This window comes from Colius striatus, chromosome 5, assembly GCF_028858725.1.
Source record: "Colius striatus isolate bColStr4 chromosome 5, bColStr4.1.hap1, whole genome shotgun sequence".
NCBI classification, from domain to species: Eukaryota; Metazoa; Chordata; class Aves; order Coliiformes; family Coliidae; genus Colius; species Colius striatus.
Genome location: NC_084763.1, coordinates 38,669,526 through 38,693,656, shown reverse-complemented (window position 1 = coordinate 38,693,656; position 24,131 = coordinate 38,669,526). Strand labels below are relative to the sequence as shown.

The 24,131-nt window shown below is 38.2% G+C and overlaps 1 protein-coding gene across 1 annotated transcript in view; it reads right to left on the bottom strand.

Moving 5' to 3' along the window:
* Window positions 1–22,373, bottom strand: part of LOC104558107 (sodium channel protein type 5 subunit alpha-like) — a 38,236-nt gene extending 15,863 nt beyond the window's left edge. Inside the window, exons 1-17 of the mRNA XM_061996365.1 lie at window positions 22,119–22,373; window positions 21,012–21,130; window positions 19,244–19,351; window positions 17,163–17,291; window positions 16,249–16,340; window positions 15,237–15,458; window positions 12,396–12,453; window positions 11,592–11,733; window positions 10,880–11,077; window positions 10,113–10,295; window positions 9,217–9,618; window positions 8,341–8,470; window positions 6,270–6,508; window positions 5,740–5,940; window positions 4,485–4,838; window positions 1,967–2,404; window positions 915–1,061 (exon numbers count right to left, since the gene is read on the bottom strand). Coding sequence (XP_061852349.1) covers window positions 915–1,061; window positions 1,967–2,404; window positions 4,485–4,838; window positions 5,740–5,940; window positions 6,270–6,508; window positions 8,341–8,470; window positions 9,217–9,618; window positions 10,113–10,295; window positions 10,880–11,077; window positions 11,592–11,733; window positions 12,396–12,453; window positions 15,237–15,458; window positions 16,249–16,340; window positions 17,163–17,291; window positions 19,244–19,351; window positions 21,012–21,130; window positions 22,119–22,373 — 3,417 coding nt within the window. The remainder of the gene's footprint in view (window positions 1–914; window positions 1,062–1,966; window positions 2,405–4,484; window positions 4,839–5,739; window positions 5,941–6,269; window positions 6,509–8,340; window positions 8,471–9,216; window positions 9,619–10,112; window positions 10,296–10,879; window positions 11,078–11,591; window positions 11,734–12,395; window positions 12,454–15,236; window positions 15,459–16,248; window positions 16,341–17,162; window positions 17,292–19,243; window positions 19,352–21,011; window positions 21,131–22,118) is intronic.
* Between the last annotated feature and the right edge of the window lie 1,758 nt (window positions 22,374–24,131).

Genomic DNA, 24,131 nt, shown 5'->3' with positions numbered 1-24,131 from the left:
AGTGGGTTGCAGTAAAGACCTGGTAAAGAGTTTTTGGACTCTCCCCCAGCTCCTGGGTTCACACCCACCTCTGGCCCAATCTGGCGCCTCTGCCATCACTATTTAGGGACAGGAATTTGAAATGCTGGCAGGAGGTGTGAGACTGATACAAGATGGAGGCGACCATGCAGACCTTACAGCCAGAGAAGGGGGAAGGAAGGAGGACCACTAGACTAGAGACCCCTCTGCAAGCCATAGCGAGAATGCAGCTGTACCCCTGCAACCCATGCAGGGCCTCGGCAGGACTGAGAGCCACCAGCAGCTCTGTGTGAGTGAGCCCGGACGGGCGAGGGACTGTGTGGGGAGACGGCCATGGCGCAGGCCGTGTTGGAGAGCCTGTGTGCCACAGAGCAGCCCCACACGAGAGGCAGAGAGGAGCTGCAGCCTTTGGGATAAATGCACGTCAGAGCAGCCCGTGCAGGGCTGCCATGTGTGTGAGTTACCCCACGGACTTGCAGGGAGGATGGATGCGGAGTCCACCTGTCCTGCGGAGGGACAAAGGGCAGAAGCTATCAGGAATAGACTGACTGAAACCCTCACTCCCTGCCCCCCTGGGCTGTTCATTGGGGAAGGAGGTGAAAACACGAGGATCAGGGCTCTGAGCCAGGGAAGAGGAGAGGAGTGGGGAGAAGGTGTTCTTAAAGGGCTGGTCGGACTCTTCATCGTTGTATTACTCTGTGTTGTTTTATTTTGGTTATGTTTTGGGTTTTGGGGGTATGTTTTAGTTGATGTTGCATTCAATTATTTTCTGTTTTCTTCCCCAAGCCGAGTAGCCTGCTCTGTTTTGTCCTGGACCTTAAGCAGCAATTAAGCTCTCCCTGCCCTTTGGTTCCTTGATGGGCCTAAACCAGGACACATACACAAGAAATTGTTACCTCTTTTTCTTCTAGTGATGATGATCCGACTTTCCTGTCCTTTCTTAAGTAAAGCACACTGAATTCTTCAGAGGAAAATCCTGATCCTTTACTCCAGCTGCCTGAATTTTTCCCTCTTTCTCCCCTTTGCCTCAAGTGATTTTCATCCTGAAAATAATCTGCAGATTAGAGGGGGTTTCTTTTCCCATTTCAGGGAGTGGACAAATTAGAAGGCAAAGAAAGATGAGGTATACATTTCATTTAAAGTGGGACTCTCCAAATAAGGGTCATAAGATAATTTTGAGTCTCTAGCTTTACCTAAGGATAAAGGAAGGCAAATTTCTCCCAATAGGCATATAGCAACTAAGCAATTTTAGTGAACTAGTCAAAAGTTAAGTGAGAATTTTTGCATAGAAATTAAGACAGAAACTTAAGGTCAGAAATCTTGAATGGCAATCTTCTATCATTAAAATAGAACAGAAAAATTCACAGAACACGAAGAAATAGGTTAATATATTCCATCATACAAGAAACGTGACCTTAGTAGAGTCACTCACACTTAATCTTTCTAACTTCTCCTAAATGTTACCATGTACTGCACTCAGCAAGGACAAATGCAAAGAGCAGACCAGAGTCATAAATTCATATTATGAATCCATGATAATGTTCTTTGTGTAGAACATACATTTTTTACTCTGTTACATAAATAATAACTAGTTGACTTTATTCATATAGTTTTTTACATAAAAAAATCAAAGTTCATCAAGGATTCCTACAAAAATCTATGGACAATCTGTGTATAACACAATGTGTCAGCTAGAAACTCCTGCAGCAAACCAAACAATTTATGGTCTTTCTTTTAAGACCATGAAAGAATCTTGATTTTTAAGGGCTCCAAGTGATAACTTACACTTGCTCTATACATTTCTACTTTTGGTTCTAATTCAAAATATGGTAACTTTCTGGAAATAAATCAATATATGCACCCTGTTCTGCTAGGGTGTCTTCTATTTAGTGCATCCCTTGATATATAAAGGACTCTACTGTTCCAACACAAATAAAGAAATTCATACCTGTTTGCCATGTTCTATGTCTGTAAATGTGCTCAGTTTATCATCATCTTCAAAACTCTCACTTGTATTCTCTTCCTCAGCAATAGGAACACAAACAAATACATTGGGGTTGGTAATAAAATCTTCCAGACCTGAGCACATGTCCCCATTTTTCTCAGCCCATTCATTATTGTAATTCTCTTTACGATTTTTTGTTTCTTCACACTTAAGCCCAAGTGGATCCTGCACTGTCAATTTGATTTTCTTTTTGTGTGCTTTCTTCATATGCCTGAGCTTTCCACAACAGGTATCCCACGTAATGCTCTTCACAAAGTGAAATCCCTTGTGAATCCGAGCAAAGGCAATACGGAGGTTGTTCATCTCTCCATCATCCTCTGCTGTCTGGAGACAGTCAGTACTGAAGGAATTCAGCAGCAGTGCAATGAAAAGGTTGAGAAGCTGAAAGTTGTTGAAATAACAATAGAATTAATACTCAGGAGAGTAGCGTTCAAAAATCAGTCTTACTGAGAAAACCTAAACAAGGTAGCAATGAAACAACTGTGACTGATCACATTGTCCTTGATGTAGTAAACTTCTCTCTCAGAAAGTTTAGTGTTCTCATCACCCTCTTCCCCAAAAAAAGCTGTTTTAAGTAGTAGCCAAAACAGATCTGTGCATGCCAGATGCATAATTTGTCCTAAACAACTTTTCAAAGATTATAATAGCAACAAAGATTATGGTCGTGCCTTGTCAGTTTAATAATGTCTTCTCCTTCTTCAAGCTAAAACTAAATCAAGCCTCTGTGGACCTACTTTCAAAATCCTGTGAGATCAGACTCAGGCACAGCAATTCCATCAAATCTGCAACACTCGCAAAATCAAGAGAAGCTCCAAGTTGTTTTTAAGAGGATGGGAGAATTTTTTTTTTTTTTTTTTTTTTTTTGCTAATGTTTCAGTTTGAGATGAGATTTGTCTATCTGAATTTTGTACCGTGTCAGAATTGGGCAAATAGCAGCCTGAATTATCCAGGAACCACAGTCAATGGAGAACATTAGCCCTTCAGAAACCAATTAATCCCATCTGTCTTAATTACTGACAGATAACTAAAAAAACTAAATTCTGTTGGAATAAATCTCACTTTCAGATACCTCTCTGTTTCCTGTGACAATAAGAAAACCTAGACATGGCACATAGGCTAAGCACTTAATTGTTTGACGGTTAATAAGGAACATGGATATCACTCACAGCATTTCGACGCTGAAATCAATTACTATAGTGTAGGTCCTTAAACCCACAGAACGGATATTTCCCGTAAAGTACTGCCTAAACTTAATGCTTTTCAGTTTTGTCTTAAATTAAAATTGGTACATTGATGATAACGAGAATGTCATAAGAAAAGCTACTTTAAAAAAAAACGTGATTTTGTGATTTGGTCATTAAGAAAGGACAGAATAGGACTAAGAAGGCAGCCTGCCCCTTACAACCCAGCACAGGTGTACTTAAAGACATTTAAAGAAAATATTGATTTCAGTGATAAAAGTGTAGATTCTGCCATTTAATGACAAAGAATTTAATACAGCTCTTTAAGGAAAAAAAAAAAAGGAAAAAAGGGTTTAATGAGGGACTTAAGCACTTAAATCCAGTAATTCAAGCAGGTAAGCCATAAGCCTTGCTGATTATTGACATACAAATCCCAAGATATGAAGAAACATAGTTTTCTGTATTATATTTACTGCAAAGTTATTCCTCATCACACTGCCACGTGAAAAGGTCAAGGTACACTGTGTGCAAAGCACATAAAATGAGCAGATACAGACAGAAGCTCAAAGCTGAAAAGCAAAAGAGGCTTTTGTAGAGTACAAATCCATCCTGGTTCTGTCTAGGATTGAGTTAATTTTCTCCTTAGTAGCTGATACAGGGCGGTGTTTTGACTTTAGCATGAAAATAATGTCGGTAACACACTGATGGTTTAGTTGTTGCTAAGTAGTGCTTATCCTAAGTGAAAGACTTTTCAGTTTCCTATGCTCTGCCAGCAAGGAGGGGCACAAGAAGGTGTGAGGGAGCATGGCCAAGACAGCTGACTCAAGCTATCCAAAGGGCTATTTCATACCATAGAACATCATGCCTAGTAGTACAGAAACTAGGAGGAGTTGACCAGGAGTGGGGGATTGCCTAGGTATTGGTCAGTGGGTGGTGAGCAATGGCATTGGGCATCACTGGTCTTTTTCTTGGGTTTTGTTTCTCTTTTTGTTATATTCCATTACAATCATTATTATTTTCTCTTAGCTGTTACTTTTAGTTATTACACTGTTGTTATCTCAACTGACAAGTTTTGTCTTGTTTTTTGATTCTCCTCCTCATCCAGCTGGGGAGTGAGGAGGAGTAAGCTAGTGGCTGTGTGGTTGCTTAGGTGCTGGCTGGAGTTAAACTGAGTAACTTTTTGACCTGTGTTTAGGGAAACTACCTTTTGTCGACAAAATGGCAATTAAATACACTCTACCCTAAACTGGATGAAGAGAGGAAAATATTGGAACACTCACCACTAAATTTCCTATCACCATGACTAGTAGAAAGACAAGAAGGCACAGTGGTTGTTCAGCAACCACCATACAGTCCCACATGGTCTCAATCCATTCTCCACACAGGATTCGGAAAACAACAAGGAATGAGTGGAAAAAGTCCATCATGTGCCAGCGTGGCTGACCATTTTTGTCGATTTTATGGCTGTTCTCCCCATAGCTTCTCCCAAAAAGCTGCACTCCTACTATAGCAAAAATGAAAACGATGATTGCCAGGACAAGAGTCAGATTACTCAGTGCTCCCAGGGAGTTACCAATTATTTTAATTAGAGTGTTTAAAGTTGGCCAGGACTTTGCCAGTTTGAAGACTCTCAGCTGTGTAGAAACATAAAACGTAGTGTTAGCCCGATACAGATAATCCAACTTTGAACCTTTCAAATCAATGTAATATTTATGGCACCATGAGACTAACACTTTTTTAAAGTATTTATAGATCTTTAACATTTTTTTTTTAAATCTTGATAACACTGTCAATGTAAACTGTCCTTCTTGTGAGGGAGCAGCCTAACCTGAGTCCCTGGTAAATGTTTGGCCCATGCAGGCAGGCATCCATACAACACACTTGATGTACATTATGGTGTCTAACTTAATGCAGCACTAAAGACCAAAGATCAGCTGCTGTATTACCATTAAAATTGGTCTATCTTTAGGTAAAGCAACCTCAATCAGTTCATGGTACATGATATTAATATATTAACACAATTTCATGTTGCTTTTAAAGTATTGTTTTTTCTGTATTTGTACTCTGCCACTTCTTTCCAAAGATTCCTGTGCTAACTTTAATCTTTGAACATACTTTTAAAATTGTTCCACTTAAACAGAAGAAAAAACTGCTGTAAGGGTGAGGGAGCATTGGAACAGGCTTCCCAGGGAGATTGTGGAGTCTCCTTCTCTGGAGATTTTCAAAACCCACCTGGACAGGTTCCTGTACCCTCTGATCAAGGGGAACCTGCTTTAGCAGGGGGTTGGACTGGATGATCTCTAGAGGTCCCTTCCAAACCCTGACATTTTGTGCTTCTGTGTCATTAAACATTCTTCTGTCATTAAACTCTGATTCTAGCATCACAAGGAGTTTAAGAACTTGTTTCTTACTCCTAGTGCCAAGAAGAGGAAAAAAATACTAATTTCCCACATCCCAACTGCAGACAACAGAAGTATTCTCTATTATATTCACAACACAAAGTTTTATACTACTTGAGTAAGTGTGAGGCGTTACCAGTCTGAAGGATCGTAAAACTGACAGAGTTCCTCCTTTTCTCCTTTCTTTCTTGCCTTTGTGTTTGGGTAAACTGAGTTCAATTAAACTCAATGTGACAATTATGCTGTCAAAGATATTCCAGGGCTGCTGAAAATAATAATAGGGATCTAGAGCGATGATTTTTAAGATCATTTCTGCAGTGAAGATTCCTGTAAAAACCTGTAACCAAGAAACAGTAGCATCAGCCTAAAAGTGCATTTATCTTATCTTTAGATCATGTTCCTACAAATAGGTCAAAATAGCAAAACCTGTTTTTATGAACTTCTAATGCACTTTCAATTGAAATGGAAGGATTTCTTCCTGCCTTCTAAGGAGTGTGTTAGAAGTGTATCAATAAAATCTAGAAGTTGTCTATATTAGAAATTTGGAGTTTATAAGCAGAGGGTTTGTCAATCTTCTTTTTTTACATTTACTCTTTATATCTCAAGAGAAAACATCTATCAATCAATCCTTGGTATAAAACATTACATAGGTGAAAATTTGCTTACCAGGTTGCCTACATTCAGCATTGATTTAAAATCATTCGACATATTATTGTGCTCCAATGCCATGAACAAAGTGTTCATCACAATACAAACAGTGATGGTGAGATCAATAAAAGGATCCTTTATGAAAGCAGATACTTTTTTCTTGATTCTCAACCAAAGTGGACAGCAGTCCCAAATAAGATACTTTAAAGCAAAATCATTCAGGCATGGTGGGCATCTCCTCTGAGATTCTTCAAGTTCTAAATGCAAAAGAAAACCCCATTATAATTAAATAGTTTTCACTGAGCAAAATGGTGAAATAACAACTTCAAATATTCAAAAGATCAGAGAAGATAAAGGAAAACTGGCATCTCACAGAGTTCCAAAGCTTCCCTGCACTTTCTACTACCCATGCACTCTGTACATCAACTATGAAACATGTAGATAAAACTCAGAGAAAAATGGATTCCAAATAAATTCATGTGAACTTACTCTAGAAGCCTTTGGATCAGGATTTTTTCGTCTTTCATTCAGACTTCTGCTGCAATCATATGACTAAATACAGATGTGTGTGAGGCCACACCACAGCTTCTCAAAATCAATGAGTAGTAGATTACTATAGCAGCTATGGTACTTTTAACCTTGTCCTTATCTAGAAGTCTAAAGCTGGCTTTATCACCGGCAACATCTTTTTGTCTCCTTTGTCTGTCAAGGGAATCTAGAGAGTCATCAGTAAACAAAGGAATTCTTGTTGTAGGTAAGGCAAATCTAAACTACAGTGCCTTAATTTTGGCCTTAGCCTAATTCTACTGGAAAGGTTGTGCCTAGCATTTCCCAGCTGATGCAAGCTGCCACACCTCTTCATATTCTATCAGTAAAACATGGGATAGAAGATGTATTGGCTTTGTCATTTACATTCTTTTGGTCAAATATAAACCTCATAGCCTTTCTTCACCCTCAATATTAATGAGTCCTCCAAAATGCTTTTGACTGCTGAAGTCCTATTCAAATTTGTTGACAAACTGGAACTTATTTAAAGCTAAATACAAGCACAGTAAGAATTATTAGTAATCTGTTTTTCAGGGACCTGCGAACTTTTCACAGATCAGACGTACTGGATCCAACTCATATCCTTTTCTTAGTTGGATCTGTCATTTCTTCCCACTGTTTCATTTTCATTTCCTCTCCTCCAGACTCAAGTCTCAGATTCCACCCTACATTGCTTATTCCAGTGTGATCACCTTGACTCAACCCACTCCAGGTCCAGCTCTTCTCTTCTGTTCTTCTAGATCAAATGTCTTCTTTATGCATACAGTGTAGATCATACAGAACTGGTGTTTAGCTCACAGAAATGTTCTTTTCTGCTCCCCATTCTGATGTCTGTTCTCAAATCAATTCATTGTCATTTAGAGCTACAAGCCCGGTTCCATCCCAGTGCAACAGAACCCAGACCTTTGGTAAATCATGCTGCAAAACAAGTCTGTCTACTGGATGCATTGCAACTCTGCTTCTCCCAAGAAAAACTTTAAAAAATTTAGAAAAGGGTCTCGTCACAACAGTGCTACTAAATCCCATACTCGTGGTCCAAGAGCTGGTGAGACAAAACAAAACAGGACTTCCTCATCCTGAACAACTTGGGCTGAAATTTTCCAGTAACGTGGAAAAAACTGTCACCAAAATAATCATGAGTAATGCTGCTCCCTTCCCCCCACCCCAAGCTCACATGGAAAGATACAACTGCAGGTTTATGTCCCTGCCAGTGTCACATCACAGGTTTCAGGGTCAGATGGAGAAAACAGTATCCCAGTCCTGCATTTAGGAAAACTCCTTCCATCCACTCTCACCCCAGTGCCATTCACTGTCTGTCCTACAAACTAAGATCTTACAAAAAGCAAAGGAATGTTCCAGTACATACAGACTGTGTGATAATACTTTTTTCTTTTTTTTTTAAAAAAAAGAGCCAAATTAACAATGAAATTCCTAACTACACATCTACAAATGTCTGTTAACCTTTAAGAAATGTGTTGACATTTTGGTCTTTCATGCTAACATTACCGTAGGATTGAAACAAGCATAATGAGGAATCACTTACCCTCCAAGACACTGGTAATTATGCTGACTGCACTTGCTGCCCTTTGTCTCTGAAGTGCCTCATTAAAGTACTCCACTGACAGACGAGGAGGCAAATGCATCATGCTGCTCTCATCATTTACAGCTGGCTGCTTAAAGAAGTAAACATGATGAAGGTGATACCACAGGAATAAAATGAAGTAGAATGTGAAGATGGGTAACTATGAAAGTTAACAGGAACAGTGACACGCAGCCAAATAAATGTACCTTTTTACAAAATGTAATAAGTGTTGAGAACAAAGGCCCTGATCTTTGGTAATAATGCTGCAGTAAATGGCTCCTGCAAGCACATAATAGCAACATGGCAAGCACAAACCTTGCAAACAAGTCTATGTGAAGAAATAGCTCTAAGAAATATTCCAAACTAATGCAAAAGGGGAGATGAGGGACAAACTGGTAGAAAAGTATCTCTACCCACTTGAAGAAATTACAAAGAAAAATTCTGCCTGATGCTAAAGGTTCTATGAAGGAGAAAGTAATTACAGGTACAGCTCAAAGTGACCTCCCCCAGCGCCCCTCCTCCTGGACAGAGTACGGGATAAAAAAAATCTTTAGTGACTTGTAATTTCAGCACTAGGAACCTTCAAAACTCTGTTAGTACAAATTGTGAATATCAGCAAAATAGTTTTTATCATGGGAATGCTGCAATCTAGTTTTCAGGAACTCATCAGAGTATTGAAAGCCACTTTCTACTGATAATCTATAAACTCCTCATGTGAGTACCATAGTTTCACGTCTCTGCCATTATACTGAAACTCTTAAGACAAAAAAGCCCTACCACTTATAGAGAAGCCATAATGGTAGAAATATATTGAAAATAATAATATATTTTTCTTACCAGATTCCCCTTTCCTGGGTCTTCTGTTTCTGGCGGAAGCATTACTCTTTCAGAAGACATCGGATCTAGGCTATGCACCCTGCTACTTCCTCCTCCCATCTCCGAAATCATGCCATGGCAGTCATCCTCATTTGCCCACTTGCTGTTCTGCACACAGTTTGGGGTAGTGGGATGAGAGCTGTGGCTTGTTTGACTTTGCCCCCTGGAGCATCTTCCCATCTGCATGCCTGAAAGTGACCGACACTGGATTTCGTGTTCCCCAGTACTGTAGGTTTCCTCATCATCACAGTGTGTTCTGGAATCAACTTCTAAAGCAGGTATTTGGAAATTGAATACACTCCCGTGGCTAAGTCTGCGTTTTGCCTGAATTGTGTTGGGACTGTACACCAGGCCAAGGAAAGACTAAAAGGCCAGGAAAAGGAATAAAGAGAGAATTTGGGGGATCAATAAATGTTTAGAGTTTCATATAATTTCCTATCAAGTCCAAAAACTCTTATTTGATATAGATGTACTGGGAAGGATTATATTTAAATTTTAAAAGGTAGATATATAAAATCCTGTCAGCAATGGCAGTTAGTTTTGTGATAAACTTCATATTTTAAGAAATAATATTTGAACTGAGAATGATGGCACAAAAGTTAAATTCTAATAGTCACTCTCTTTTTTTCTATTTCTCATAGAAAATGTAGCTGTTATTGTAAACTTCCTCCCATCCTTCATTTATAATATTTCCTTATCAAAATCATTTTAAAATATAATTCTTCCTTATCACCAAAGGTTGTTTATTTTAAAGACTTAGGAGTTTGTAATGGGACTTGGTTTCTGCTTTCAAGCAATCTATTTTAATACTAAAACTGGAAAAACTGTAAGGATGTCAGGCTCAGACAGTAAATTACCAACTTTCGTTGACCGTCTGTGGACTGCAACTTGGAGAATTGCTGTTCATCTTCATTATCTTCTATCCCCAAGGACTTTTTTCTCTTTATCCTATTGTTTCTTTCTTTTATTTCTTTGGTAGACAGAGAAGATGCTTCAAGCGAGCTAATTGACAGGAGATCAATTCCTTTAATAGCCAATGACTAAAATGAAGACAAAAATATGGATAATATTTTTGCTGAGTACTTTGAACAAAATCAGAGAGAAAACACTTCTGTGTTCTGTATTATTTCCTCAGTAATTTGTCATTCACAAAACTCATTAAAAATCTTCCAATATGTGATAACACTAAAAGAAAGACGAGAGAATATCCCAAACATATGGAGCACTGAAAAATTTGCTATTTGCAGCATGTTGCATGGTCGCATGTATTGGGCCTACTAGGAGCAAAATGATCACATTATAGCTCCTATTCCTCCATATGGTGGATTTGTCTACAATAAAAATACTCAGTTTGAAAAATAATGCTGGCAATTTTTTTTTTCCCCCCCAAATAAAAGCTGAAAGAATATTAAAATTCTGTCTTTTTATTGGGAATCCTTGGGACTGTATTCACACTGTGGCTGAATTTCCTTCCCATATTGAATTTAGCACAATGTTTTCAAACACGGGAGGATTTTATTCCAGAAGCTTTTAAGTTATTTAAGTTAACAAGAGATTTGTTCCACTACAATAGACTGACAACAGAGCACTAAGACTAATTCTTACGAGGGAATAATTTACATACCTCCTGTTCCTTTTGTAATAATTCCATGGCTTCTCGAAATTTCCTTTCCTTTGCCTCTGTTTCAGCAATGGTAGCCTTGTTCTGGTCTTCGTATGCCATGGTTACTACAGCCAGAATCAAGTTGACTAGATAAAATGAGCCCAGAAAGATGACCAGCATAAAGAAGAGTATATATACCTTCCCAGAAGCTCTGAGGGTCTGTAAGCAACACACCCCAGAGATAAAAATTACCATAAATAATAGCAAAAAGACTTTCAATATGCCTCTGAATTTCTTCAGAAACACTCTTTAGAAGCTTCTGAAATTCTTTAGAAGCACTAGACATAATGTTTCAGGAAGCTTAAATAGAAATATACCTTCTTTAACCTTTCTTCCTCCCTCTTCCTATACCACTGTCTGTGAATCACTGATTAGTACACCGCATGAGGATGACTGAGGAGGCAATGTGTTGCACTTTTAAAGACAATATAGGATCCTTTTAGCACTTTTTTTAATGTCTTTAAACCAGCAGGGTGATAGGGTTATTACTGGGAAGCACTTCAACATCCCCTTTCTAGGAGTCACAGACTGTAAGAAAGGAGAAGGGAGGATATAGGCTCAGCAACTTGCAGCTATTGTTTTATTTGAGGTTTCTTCTCCTTGCTACACATTTTTTGCTCTGGCTATTGCTCTTCCTGTAAGATCAGTTCTGAATTATGGACAAAGCTGGTACCTGCTGGTACAGACGCTCCCAGTAGTCTTGGGTCATCAGGCGGAATAAGGAAAGAAAGGCCCAACCAAAGGTATCAAAACTAGTGAAACCATAATCAGGATTGGGTCCAATCCTCATGCATACATAGTCTGGAGGACAGGTCCTAGAAGCAATAATAAAAAGTGGAGGTTTTATAGCTATGTTGCTTTCAAGGAAAACATCACCTTATGTGAAAGTTGTGATTATTTGCAGCTCTGTATTTCATTAAATTGCCAATTTTCTACTCCAAGTAGCATTGGCTGGAAAGTGGGATGAAAAAAATGGCACTCACAACCCAGTCACAAAGGAAGATGACTGGCCGGATTAGATCATCAACCCAGGACAACTCCTCCATCACCAATCTTCATCCATCGACCCTCAGTGCAAAGCAGTCACGTCTCCCTCCCTGCCCAAAACTGCCCTCCAAAATCCATGTTTTGTTGTTATAGTTTAACACTAAGGAGTCTACATAGAGAGGAGCACTTTTTTCATGTGCTGTATCTGAGTTCTTTCATATTTTCAGTTCTCTCATACAATCATGGGAGATAGACAGAATTTCTGGGAAGGCTCCAAGAAATATAGACCCGAATAAGTCAATTGCAGGTTCATGCTTCATTCCCTACATATACTAAATTACTTGTCTGTTAACTGTATTTTGTTGTCTGCATTCCTGTTTCTATATTCAGGGAAAGCTTTGAATTTCTGCTTTTGTCTCATAGAACTGAGCAAATATACAAGCACTGATGCAGAGAAAACTTCCAAAGAAACATTCTTGAGTGTACTTACCCAGCACCAGGACCGCATAGCAAAATATCTGAGGTGCCCTCTTTCTTAGCAAAGTATGCTGTAAAAAAGGGGGAAAAAAATATATCAAAGCAGTTCCTAGCCTGAATTCTGTATCCTTGAATACAAGTAGTGATGAGTAATTAGTGACCTGTACGCATAGGTGCACGCACATAGATAGGTTTCCCATACTCACAATAACTGCACAAGACTGCAAGATGTACTATCCTCATTTATAAGCATGCATATATGTCTGCATGAACTTCAGACTGAAGGCAATCCTTAAAACTGAATTTTTAAAAAATATTATCACTTGGCCACATCTTCATTAAGGAACTGAAAAACTGGAAGGGACAGACTTAGGCAGTCCCTGGTTTGGTAATCATTAGCACAAACTGGCACAGCTTTGTTCTGTAGCAATTAATCCTATTCAGGATAGCACACAAACATCATTTAGGGTAGCATAAAGCAGTTCTATTTCACAGAATTATAGAATCTTAAGGGTTGGAAGGAACCTCGAAAGATCATCCAGTTCAACCCCCCTACCAGAGCAGGACCACCTAGAGTAGGTCACACAGGAACTCGTCCAGGTGGGTTTTTAACGCCTCTAGAGAAGGAGACTCCACAACCCTCCCTGGGTAGCTCATTCCAGTGCTCCCTCACCCTCATAGTGAACAAGTTTTCCCTTGTGTTTCTTTGCAACCTCTTATGTTCCAGCTTGTACCCATTGCCTCTTGTCTTATCATTGGACATCACTGAGAAGAGTCTGACTCCATCCTCCTGACACCCACCCTTTACATATTTGTAAACATTAATGGAGTCACCCTTCAGTCTCCTCCAAGCTAAAAAGTCCTAGATCCCTCAGCCTTTGTCATGAAGGAGATGATATCCAAAGACCAATAGAAAGCAAAGCCTTGTTTTGAGGATGAAGAAACATTATTTGGCTGTGTGGATATATATCACTGCTCTGCTGAGCCAAACAGCAGGTCCCAGGTTTCTCAAGGTTACTTGGTTGAGAAATACAGATTTCTCCATTCTCCAACTGGAGTTGGGCCCTTTTCGACCTCTTCCCTTATTGGTTTTACCACGAGTTACTCTGGTTCTTCAGCTAGCAGCAGAATGAAAATAATAGCTTTAGTGATAATGACTAATTAGCTTCACAAAGATTTGGGCTTATTGTCCAAGTTGCAAGGGAAACGTAATGTCTTTCTTCTGCTTCTCAAACTTCAGCTGTGCTAGTCAGGTAAGTCATCATGATTCAGAGTCAGCAGGAATCTTTAGTATCAGCTGTAGCATACATGTAAATACAGCATAAAGGAAAGAGTAGCTATCTGGGCTACTTTCCACCTGATTTTTGTTTAATTCTGCTTCTAACAACTGGTAAAATGGTTTCTTTAAGAAGATTCAGTGATTGAGCTTCAGAGAATCCTAACACATAGTTCTCTCTATTGCAGATGAGAACTTCCCTAAAATCAGGTCCAAATCAGCCCATAAAAAAATATCACTTTAAAAACACAGGGCTTATAATGAGTAAGTAATGAGTAAGTCCTAAATCCTGTAGGAAGGACATCTAATTTTCATTAAACCTGCCTGGACCCTCCAATTGTTTTTACCTTCGTTGCAAATCACCCTGCACACAGATGTATGATATAGGAAATGAACAAGATAAAGCTTGCAAAACAACACAGGTTCTTAATTTCTCGAGCCCTATGTTCTTTTATATAGATGCCATTCTTTTATGCAATGGTCTGGATTAAACAACAGCCAAAATCCATCCCTGCCCCAAACCCAACAAAAAAACAAACAAATGTATCTGGTTTTGTTTCCTGTCTCTTCAGTACAAAGTTACTTTAGTCAAAGTTTGTCACATAAGTGGTCTCTCATGTGGTGTTCTAGTCAGTACCTGGTTGATTTTGAAGTTTGCTTTCATTTATGGTTTTTTTTAGCAACAGTCTGTACATGACTTTGTTTATATGTGTGGGGTTTTGGTAAGTACAAGAGCTTTTTCCCCAAAAATCCTTTTATAGAAAGACTTTCTCCCCCTGAACTATGAAGGTATTAAAAAAAATGTGTCTGAAAAAATCTTCCACACAGAGTATATACAAATGACAGTCTCATGTGGATTTTTAATGTATTTCAACATTTCCCCTGGGAGAATGCTTTTCTCCCTATGTAACTGTTGCTATGTCTGAACTTGTTGGCAGAGATTTTCAGTGACGAAGCTTTCTTCATATTTCTGGCATAGACATTGTTTACTTTCACTGTATTTTTTTTGTGTTTATTAAGGCTTTTCCTTTAGCACAAGGCTTTTCTTTTCCAAATTGCATCTTCCTGCTCCTCTGGGAATGCTCTGGTGTGTTTTCAGTCTCAATTAAGATTTGCACATGAAAGATGGATACTGTGTACATCTTGTATAAGACACAAGATACATATGAGGTGAAGAAAAAAGTAATTTGACTTTTAAACGTATTCCTCTGTTTCAAGCTGAAGAGTAATTTACTGGACACCACAATGAAGGTGTATAGACTCTTCGGCATGTAGTAAAAGGTGAACTTTGGGGAATTACAGCAGAGAATGAGCTAATGAGTATTTCAGTTATTGTCATGTCATTCTGGGAAACAAAGCAGGATGTTAATGTAAAATTTGGAAGTGCTATTTCTTGTAATTAAGGGAAGGGAGGCATTCCTGGATTCCCACAAGCTGCTCTGGCAATCTGAACACCATTATCAAGTAGTTAACGCATCAAAATATCATCAAAACATCAATATCATTTACAGTAGTGGTTATACACACGTGCATAGGTGTCTATATTACCAACTAAAAATAATGAAGGAGAAAAATTACTTGTATCATTAGCAGACATTTCATAGGATTCCCAAGTTTTGTTATGGAAATAATTCATTTTACTGGTCTCCGTAGAGTTCTTGATACACTTTTGTCGCAAGTTGCCCTTAAAAAGCTGAAGACCTATGAGGGCAAAGACACTTAAGCAGAAAACAGTCAGGATCATCACATTGGCAAGCTTCTTAACAGACTGGATAAGTGCCCCTACAATGATCTTCAGTCCTAGGAACATAATAAACAAAGGAAAAACAACATGAAAATCTGATTCATATGTCATACTTGATTATAGTTAAAACAACGTATAACAACTGAAGTACCAAAATCACTGAATAATATGTGGCAAGTACATTTGGATGAGAGAGTAATTAATATGACAATATTTTTTTTCCTTGCTTTATTGCTCCTACAATTTGCAGATGTCCCTTTAATCCCTATTTAAGCACAGATGAGGAAACCAAGATAGTCTAGCTTTTCTTATCCAGAAAGAGTAATATGCATAATTCAAATGGAATTTCCAGCACTGGTAATCTGTGAAGAAATTGGAGACAGTAAGGAATATGAAGAGAACAGAATAACCCACCAGTTCTTAATTTTTATTTCATCATAAGAAAGAGTCCACTGGCTTTATAACTAACAGAATAAAGGAAACAGTTTTCCCACAGGTGATGTAAGATGATTAATAATAAAGTCCATTCAATCATCAGAGGTGTTTCTATTGAACCATAACACCATAGACCAGATAGAAGAACATTCTGTGAAACTCACATTGTATGAGTCTTAACAAAAACTTTACAAGCATAATGAAAATAAACAAAATACAAGATTGTTTCTATTGCTTGATTCATTCTGGCTGGGACAGGTGAACACTGTTTGTATCCACAAATTCAACTGTATCTGCAATCAATGAAAGAAAAAAGAAAATGGAAAAAGGAAAGGTAAAAGTCAACATTTTGATTGAAGCAACGAATCAGCTGTAAGTAGTAGAAAGTATTGAGCAAATAGGGTTTCTTACCTGGGACTACTGAAATGGTTTTTAAAGCTCTCAGCACCCTGAAAGTCCGAAGGACTGACACACTCCCCAAGTTACTAAATGCTCCCACATACCTGTAAAGTCAGGACGTGAAATGTCAAGTAGTTGAATGGAGCAAATAGGGCAACTATTTTACAGCAGTCATTCAGTCTTTCCAGGTGTATTTTAAGTATTAATAAATTACTTATCATAGAATCATAGAATGGTAGGAGTTGGAAGGGACCTTTTGAGATCAAGGATTTGTCTAAAGACTTATGAATTAGAAACCCATTTCTTCATTATTAGTTTCCTTATGAGGTAGCTCTTGGCATGTGCACAGCTGCTTTTATGTTAGCATCTTAAAATACCATACATTTAATATATAAGCAAAAGAAACACTCAAAATTGCTCATTTCAGTCTTCAACTCTTCAACTGATTTAGTTTCCCTTCTGTAGCTGCACCTAACCAATATAAAAGCTAATTACTGCAAACTGAAGCTCAAACTGTGGGGTTTTGTTTTGGGTTTGTTTTTTGTTTGGGTGGGTTCTTTTTGAGATTATGAGCCTAAATTTAATCCTCTGTCTTGGTGTTTTACACTCTCATTCACAGGATCAACATGTCTGTACTTAACAGCCCAGCTACTACCTTTTCTCTGATTGAATTGCATCCATTCACATACACTCACTGCAGAGTATATCTTGCTATGCACAGATCTATTCCCTTGTTAAAAAACTAATATACTACTGTTACATAGTGAGTGATAAAACAAGAGGAAGAGTCAAAGTCCTAGATAGTTTCAGATTCAATTAGGACCAACAGTGTTGGGGATTTTTACTGCAGGCAATACCATAGCAACAAGAAGCTCAAATACGGAGCACAAACACAGGTAATCCATGTTTCACGTGTTCCCACTTACGCCATAACAATAACACTGAAATCCAACCAGTTCCAGGGATCTCGAAGGAAAGTGAATTCATTTAGACAGAATCCTCTTGCCAATATTTTTATCAATGATTCAAAAGTGTAAATGCCAGTGAAAGTAAACCTAAGGAAGGGAGAAAAGTGCCAAAGAAAACCAGTAATATTAGCAATTAACAGGGGAGACACAGACTTTCCACTGTCTAGGCCAGCAAACCAAACTGATAATGCAGAGAAGTAATGGAAAGGCTGCTGCTGATTTCAGTGTATTCTATCGATATCTCACATGGAGCTTGAGACAGTAGCTGACTGCAATGTGGACATGGTCATTAACATTCACACCTGTGACAGGGTTTTTTGGCATTCAACAATTTTCTTCAAACTCTTTCATGTGAGTCCTCAGAACTTAAGAAACACAAAATTCCTAGCTACTTGCTAAATTAAAGACTAAAAGTTCTATCTTGATCTAGTTTCACGTGGCCAAGTGAACGTGTGATATGCACACAACATCCATTTCTGTGTAGAATGTTTAAAACACTTAGCGAAACAAAAGAGTACAATAGCCTCAATTTAAGATAGCAATTATTAATGGAAAATTATTAGTAAAAGCTCTTCTGGACTTACTGAGTGCACTTATTTCAACAAGGCAGTGATCTCCCTACAGAATTCAAAAGGCATTCATCTGGTAGTGAGCAAATGCACTAAGAAATTATATGGATGTATTTCTTTCCTTTTCATTTGGAAAGAAGTATTCTGAAATTATTGTTGAAATGCATTTGAACAGTAGTCTTGATGCCAAAAGTAGATACAACTCTTATCTAACCTTTAATGCTCTCATAGGCAGAGAAGTACTTCAGCATCTTCTGGAGATATTGTATATTAATGCCATACAGAGTCTTGTTCCTGCTTGCATGAAGATATGCCATTCCCAACTGTTTCAGTGTCATGTAACAAGAGTTAGTCAGGAGCAAGTTTAGACCTGTTTTTAAAACTAAGTATTTTGGAATCTTTTCCAAAATTAGAATTATCAGGGTTTGTATTCTAATATTTTTATGCCAAACTGAAAAAGTGAGAGCTGAAATATTCTTTCAAAAGAGATAAAAACATTGTCCATTGTTTGACAAAAAAGGCATGGATCTATTGTGATTTAACATTCCAAGCTTTGGCAGCCTTGAGATAAGAGATTTACTTTCTAACAGTGTCGTGCAGGCCAGGAGCTTCTGACAGAACACTTTATTAGGGTAAACTCAGCATTTCAATATTATTAAAAAAGAATTTTAAAAGGTAGCAGTTCTTTCTGAGCTTTATCAGCATCAGCAACAATGGGAAATGTGTCTGGACAAAGAACAAATAAATATTGAGCAACTTCTATTATAATAACTTTAGAAAATGGGATAACAAAGTGAAGCAGCAGGATAGATATGAAGCTAGTTCAACAGCTGAACTTAATCTATACTTATTCTACCCTGTAACATCAGTTATTGTAGGTACTGAGTTTAAAGCCAAAAATACTCCTACAAATCACATTTAAAAAAATATATAAAGTCCTAACATAAGCAACTTCCCTTCTAAATTATAGAATCACAGAATTATAGAACGGTAGGGGTTGGAAGAGACCTTTAGAGATCATCTAGACCAATCCTCCTGCAGAAGCAGGTCCACCTAGATCAGGTCACATAGGAACATGTCCAGGCATATCTTGAAGACCTCCAAGGAAGGAGACTCCACAACCCCTCTGGGCAGCCTGTTGCCACTGCTCCATCACTCTCACACTAAAATAGTTTTTTGTTATATTTAAATGGAACTTTTTGTGTTCCAGCTTCATCCCATTACCCCTTGTCCTGTTGCTAGATACTATAAAAAAATAAAGGGATGTCCCAACTTCCTGACATCCACCATTTAGATATTTGTAAATGTCAATAAGATCCCCTCTCAGTCTCCTCTTTTCTAGACTAAACAGTCCCAGTTCCCACAGCCTTTCCTTGTATGAAAAGTGTCTTCAGTGAAGGCAGAAAGGTAAGTCTCAGCAAGTTAATATAACTGAAGAATTAAAAAACATACTTACCCACAGATACTTACTCAACATACTTGTTCCACGAGGCAGATGGAGAAGCCTTGGATGACTCAGTCAGAGCCATGAACACACAATTAGTTATAATAGTGCACATGATGACAAAAGTGAACAATGTGAGTCACAGGAGTGAAGGCAAATACTTAAGACATTGATTCAGAAACGCAAATAGATATTCTACCACTCATATATATTGTATCTGGTTTTCAGATTAAAGCATACGTTTGAACAGCATGCAACGTATTTGCTGCGTCTGAGTTGTGTTAGAGGACATCACTCTACCACTATTACTCATGACATCTGGACTTCTGTATGGGTTAGAGATCTGCTGCTCTAAACATGACAAATTTGGTAAAAGGATACTCAACCATTCAAAATATAGGAGGAAGGATGCATTTTTTTTTGTTCGTTTTAAATAGCACAAAAGGTTAAAACTTACCCAAGGTCACACAGGTGAAGCCTTATGTTTAAGTGGCACTTTTTGTGCCCCAGCTGTTGTCTATTACCTCTTGTTCTGTCACTGAACACTACAGAAAATGTGCTGCCCTATTCTCTTGACATCCACCTTTTAAATATTTGTAAATATTGAGATGCCCCTCAGTCTTCTTTTCTCCAGACTAAACAGCCCCAGTTCCCACAGCCCTTCGTGAGAAGGAAGTTGCTCCAGTCCCCTGATCATCTTGGTGGCCCTGTGCTGGACTCTCTCCAGAAGTTCCCTGTCCCTCTTGAACTGAGGAGCCCAGAACTGGACACAGGACTCCAGATGAGGCCTCACCAGGGCAGAGTAGAGGAGGAGGAGAACCTCCCTTGACCTACTGCCCACACTCTTCTTGATGCATCCCAGGATGCCATTGGCCTTCTTGGCCACGAGGGCATATTGTTGGCTCATGGTTAGTTTATTACCAACCAGGCCTTCCAAGTATCTCTCTGCAGAGCTACTCTGCAGCAGGTCAATCTCCAGCCTGTACTGGTGCATGGGGTTGTTCCTTCCCAGCTGCAGGACTCTACACTTGTCCTTGTTGAACCTCATGAGGTTCCTCTATGCCCAACACTTAAGCCATTCGCTGAATGACAGGATAGCTTCCAAATACTGCACATCAGGCTTCATTCAGCCCCAAGCTACAGCATAATTGCTCTGGTCTCATTCCCCAGTGCCAAACTGGAGCAACACACCAGAGATTCAAGTCTGCTACATTTGATGCATTAGGTGGAACCTGTATTAATTTTATATTCTAAAGGCACTCCCTGCAACAGCAGCCCTAGAAGTTTTTACTTTCACATACAAAATACATATTTTTTTAATCTGATTTCCTAAGAAACTACTTTTTCACATTTTTCCTTTTATGTGTGTGTCTGACCATCTCAGCCTTTTTTTCTTAAAATTGGCCAATGATTGATCAGTTTTGGCACATGAGTTGAATTTAATTCCTGCAGTTTGAGTAAATGGAAGATGAGAAAGAGGACAGATGTTATTAGTCTCATTGAGAAAGGCTTCAGCATGAGATATTTGTTTATGAGACATCAGGAAAACAACATCAAAGAGCATTCTCAAAACACAAATCTGTAGAACATCAGGCTTCATTAGCCCCAGCACTCACCATTTATTTCTAAGTAGCACAAGAGTACAAAGACAAGAATTTATAAATTAATTCAAAATTAGAATTAATCTGGAGTGAGGAAAAGACTGGATACATTCACTGCTCTTTAAATAGAAAAGCATAGGATTAGGTAGGGTTTCATAACCAAAAAGAACAAATGAAGCCAACAAAAGGATATGAATGTACTAAAATTTTAATTGCTGTTCTTCGGATTGGATGGAAAGGACTGAGGATCCATAAGGCACGTGTAGCGGTAAATCTGAAGATTGTTTTCTGTTTGTTTAGCACAATGAAAATCTTAAATAATAAAAAAAGAAATTTGAAGTAAAGTTCTCAGGAAACTGGACAGAACATATTTTTGCCCTGTTGTACCAGTGATGAGCAAGAACTTGATTTTAACTTTAGTCTCTTTGCTTAAATGAGAAGACTCTTTGTAATCCTTTGCTGTCATTTCATCATAAACTGAGGAAAGAATTAATACCTATTAACTGACAAGCTGCAAAAATATCCTTAGCATAAACTTCTTTTTTAACTTTAGGACTTGCAAAGAGTTGTGCACTGAACTAATCTTGTTCTGACTATTCTCTTAAAATAAACTGAACCTCTCGTTGAGCCATAATATACAGATTTGCGAGGAAGAATTGTAGCTTTTATCATTATTTGCCATTTCTGGTAGTGACCCCCTTGGTCTAAGACAGTAAAAACTAGTTCAAAGCATTAACCATTCCTTAAATAAAAAGCATAATTTCCAATGGATGGGTTCCCATTTCTCTGTTCTTTGTTGTAAATCGTATTTTTCAATACTTCATGACTAGAACATGGAGCTTGAACAAGTAGATTTTAAGGATTTACCAGCAAATATTTTAAAATATTTTTTATATTAAACTGTTTTATTGTATATTTAAGTGAAGCATAAGTATGGAGATCAAGAGAACCATGTTTCAAACTACAGAATTTAAGAAAATTTATAAAATTATTATAATTTCTTGTAGATCTTACTCAAATCTCCCTTTTCTTCCTTTATCAATTTTCTTACTGTTTCTGTTCTCATTCCAATGTTAATCAAGTTCATATTATTTAACTGCTGTAATTCAGAACTCATCTTTTTTGAAGATTACAGCACATCATCCAGCTGTGCCAACTTCTTGCATTGTTATAACCTAGAAATGGATGACTGCTTCTTCAAAGGGATGTAAGCAAAACTGTTTGATAGATCATTCACATAAATACTTCTTCGCAACACAATAAAACAAATCAAAATCCAAACATCTTGGTTAGCTCTAACCTTATGATCTTCGTAGTATGGGTCGAGATCCTCCAGTGGTTCCCCAATAAGCTCCGGAGGAGGATTCCCATAGAGAGCTGGTAATTTCTGGAAAGCTTTTAGGTCAAGTTGAGGTCGTGGTTTCTCCTCAGGTTTCTGGTCTACAGTATTTCTTCGACAATTCCTCTTGGCAGCAATTCTCTTTTCAATAGAAGCCAAGGATTCATGGGTGAACTTACGGAAGTTGTTGGTACCAGGCAGTAACAACTCAGCCATTTTTCATTCTTTTCTTCCCGATGCTAATTCTGTCCAAATAATAGAATCAAACAGAAAGGAAGTATCTACAAAAGAGGTAAGTTATGAAAAATAAACAACTGTTTTCCTATGCATGGCTAATAACAAACTTTCTGAGCCACTAGTTCCTAAAAAGAAAGAAAGAAAAAAAAATATTATCAACATTCTTTACAGTAAGTGAGATACCTGTTCAGTATATTTTTTAACTCTGTTTATCTGACAGCATGTGGGCAGAACTCTATAAACTTCAGTGTGCACTTAACGTACCTCTTATAAGATACTTGTTTTTCTAAATACTCTTGAGCTGTTTTTCAGAAGATAACTAAGGCTCTGGTTTCACCCAGCATTTGGAAACAGAACAGTAAAACACATCAAATTGCAACAACATCAAATACGTGTAAGCTGTGTCTGCAGCTGAGGGATCAAGTACTTCATTAAGTGGTGCAGATATAAACACTTGGAAGAATAACCCATCCTGGTGGTGTCAGCACAGGAACAAGCAGTGTCCAAACACCAGATGATTTAATAATGTGTGACCCATTGCGTCAGTACTGACTGATATGATGATCAGAAGTGCTTGATCTGACAAATAGTAAGCACAAAGTTTATATTTTATGCCCACTTCTCAGAGTAACAAAAATGAGATTACACTAGAACAAAAATCCCTTGCATTATTTGATGGAGAATTTTGGTCAGGTATTGGACAGGATCCATTTAACTAAATGCTACCTGAGTTCACACTTGGGCAGTATAGTAAATCCAAACTTTTACCTTGACACTATGAAGAGCTTCAAAGCAAGCCCAGTGAAGGGCACATATACTGACAGTGGAAAACCTGAGAAATTTCCACAAAGTAAAATAATTCAGACTTGCATCGTTGTGCTAAACTCACTCAAAAGGTCTATGAGGGGAATTTTCTAAAATATTTTCCTTGATTATGACCTCTGGAAAACAGTGTTGATCCAGTACAGAACCACTGAGCTTCTGAGCCTGTGCAATCCCACCTGCAGCCTGTGAAACGATCACATCTGGTGTTTATCCAGGGTGGATCACTGCATAATCTGCATGGAAGAGGATCATGCTAGAAACACAGAGCCAGAAGCTGCCACCAGCACTTCAATTCTGACTCCAATACTAGTAGCCAGACTTAATCTTGAAAAGTTGAAGCTGTCCTTGCAGGACAACTGCCTGATGACCTGCTCTTGCATTTTTCCTTTTCAGGCACTACATGCAACACCCCAGGAAAGTATAGTTTGAATAAAGAGCCTTTGTTTTACTAAAAAATATTTTTACCACTTGTGTGCTGACTGCCTGTATCTTCCCCTGACACGCAAAGCCACTTCATTTCTCCACGGATACAACGTGAATTCAGTTATCCTCACATTACTGAACTGTAGGAAACTATTGCTGTGAGAACAGCTGGAGACCAGTGATAAACCAGCTGCAGTAAAATCACGACATTTTTAGTCTACCTGCCTCTCCCATTGAGTAAGCACACAAAATTATAAATATGAAAAGTAACCCTTACTTCCAGCAGAAAAAGAGCAACATTCCTTGAGGAGAAACAGGACATTCAGGCAAGAATACTCATTATTTTATGCTTTTCAAGACCAAGCCAACAGTCTGGAAGCTGTGCATAGTATTACAGCAAAGATGAATATTTTAATATCCACTCCCAAGTTTTCAAGTCTTCAGCTAGCCAAAGTGGTATTTGTTTTGTTGATGCTTAAAGTAATTTAG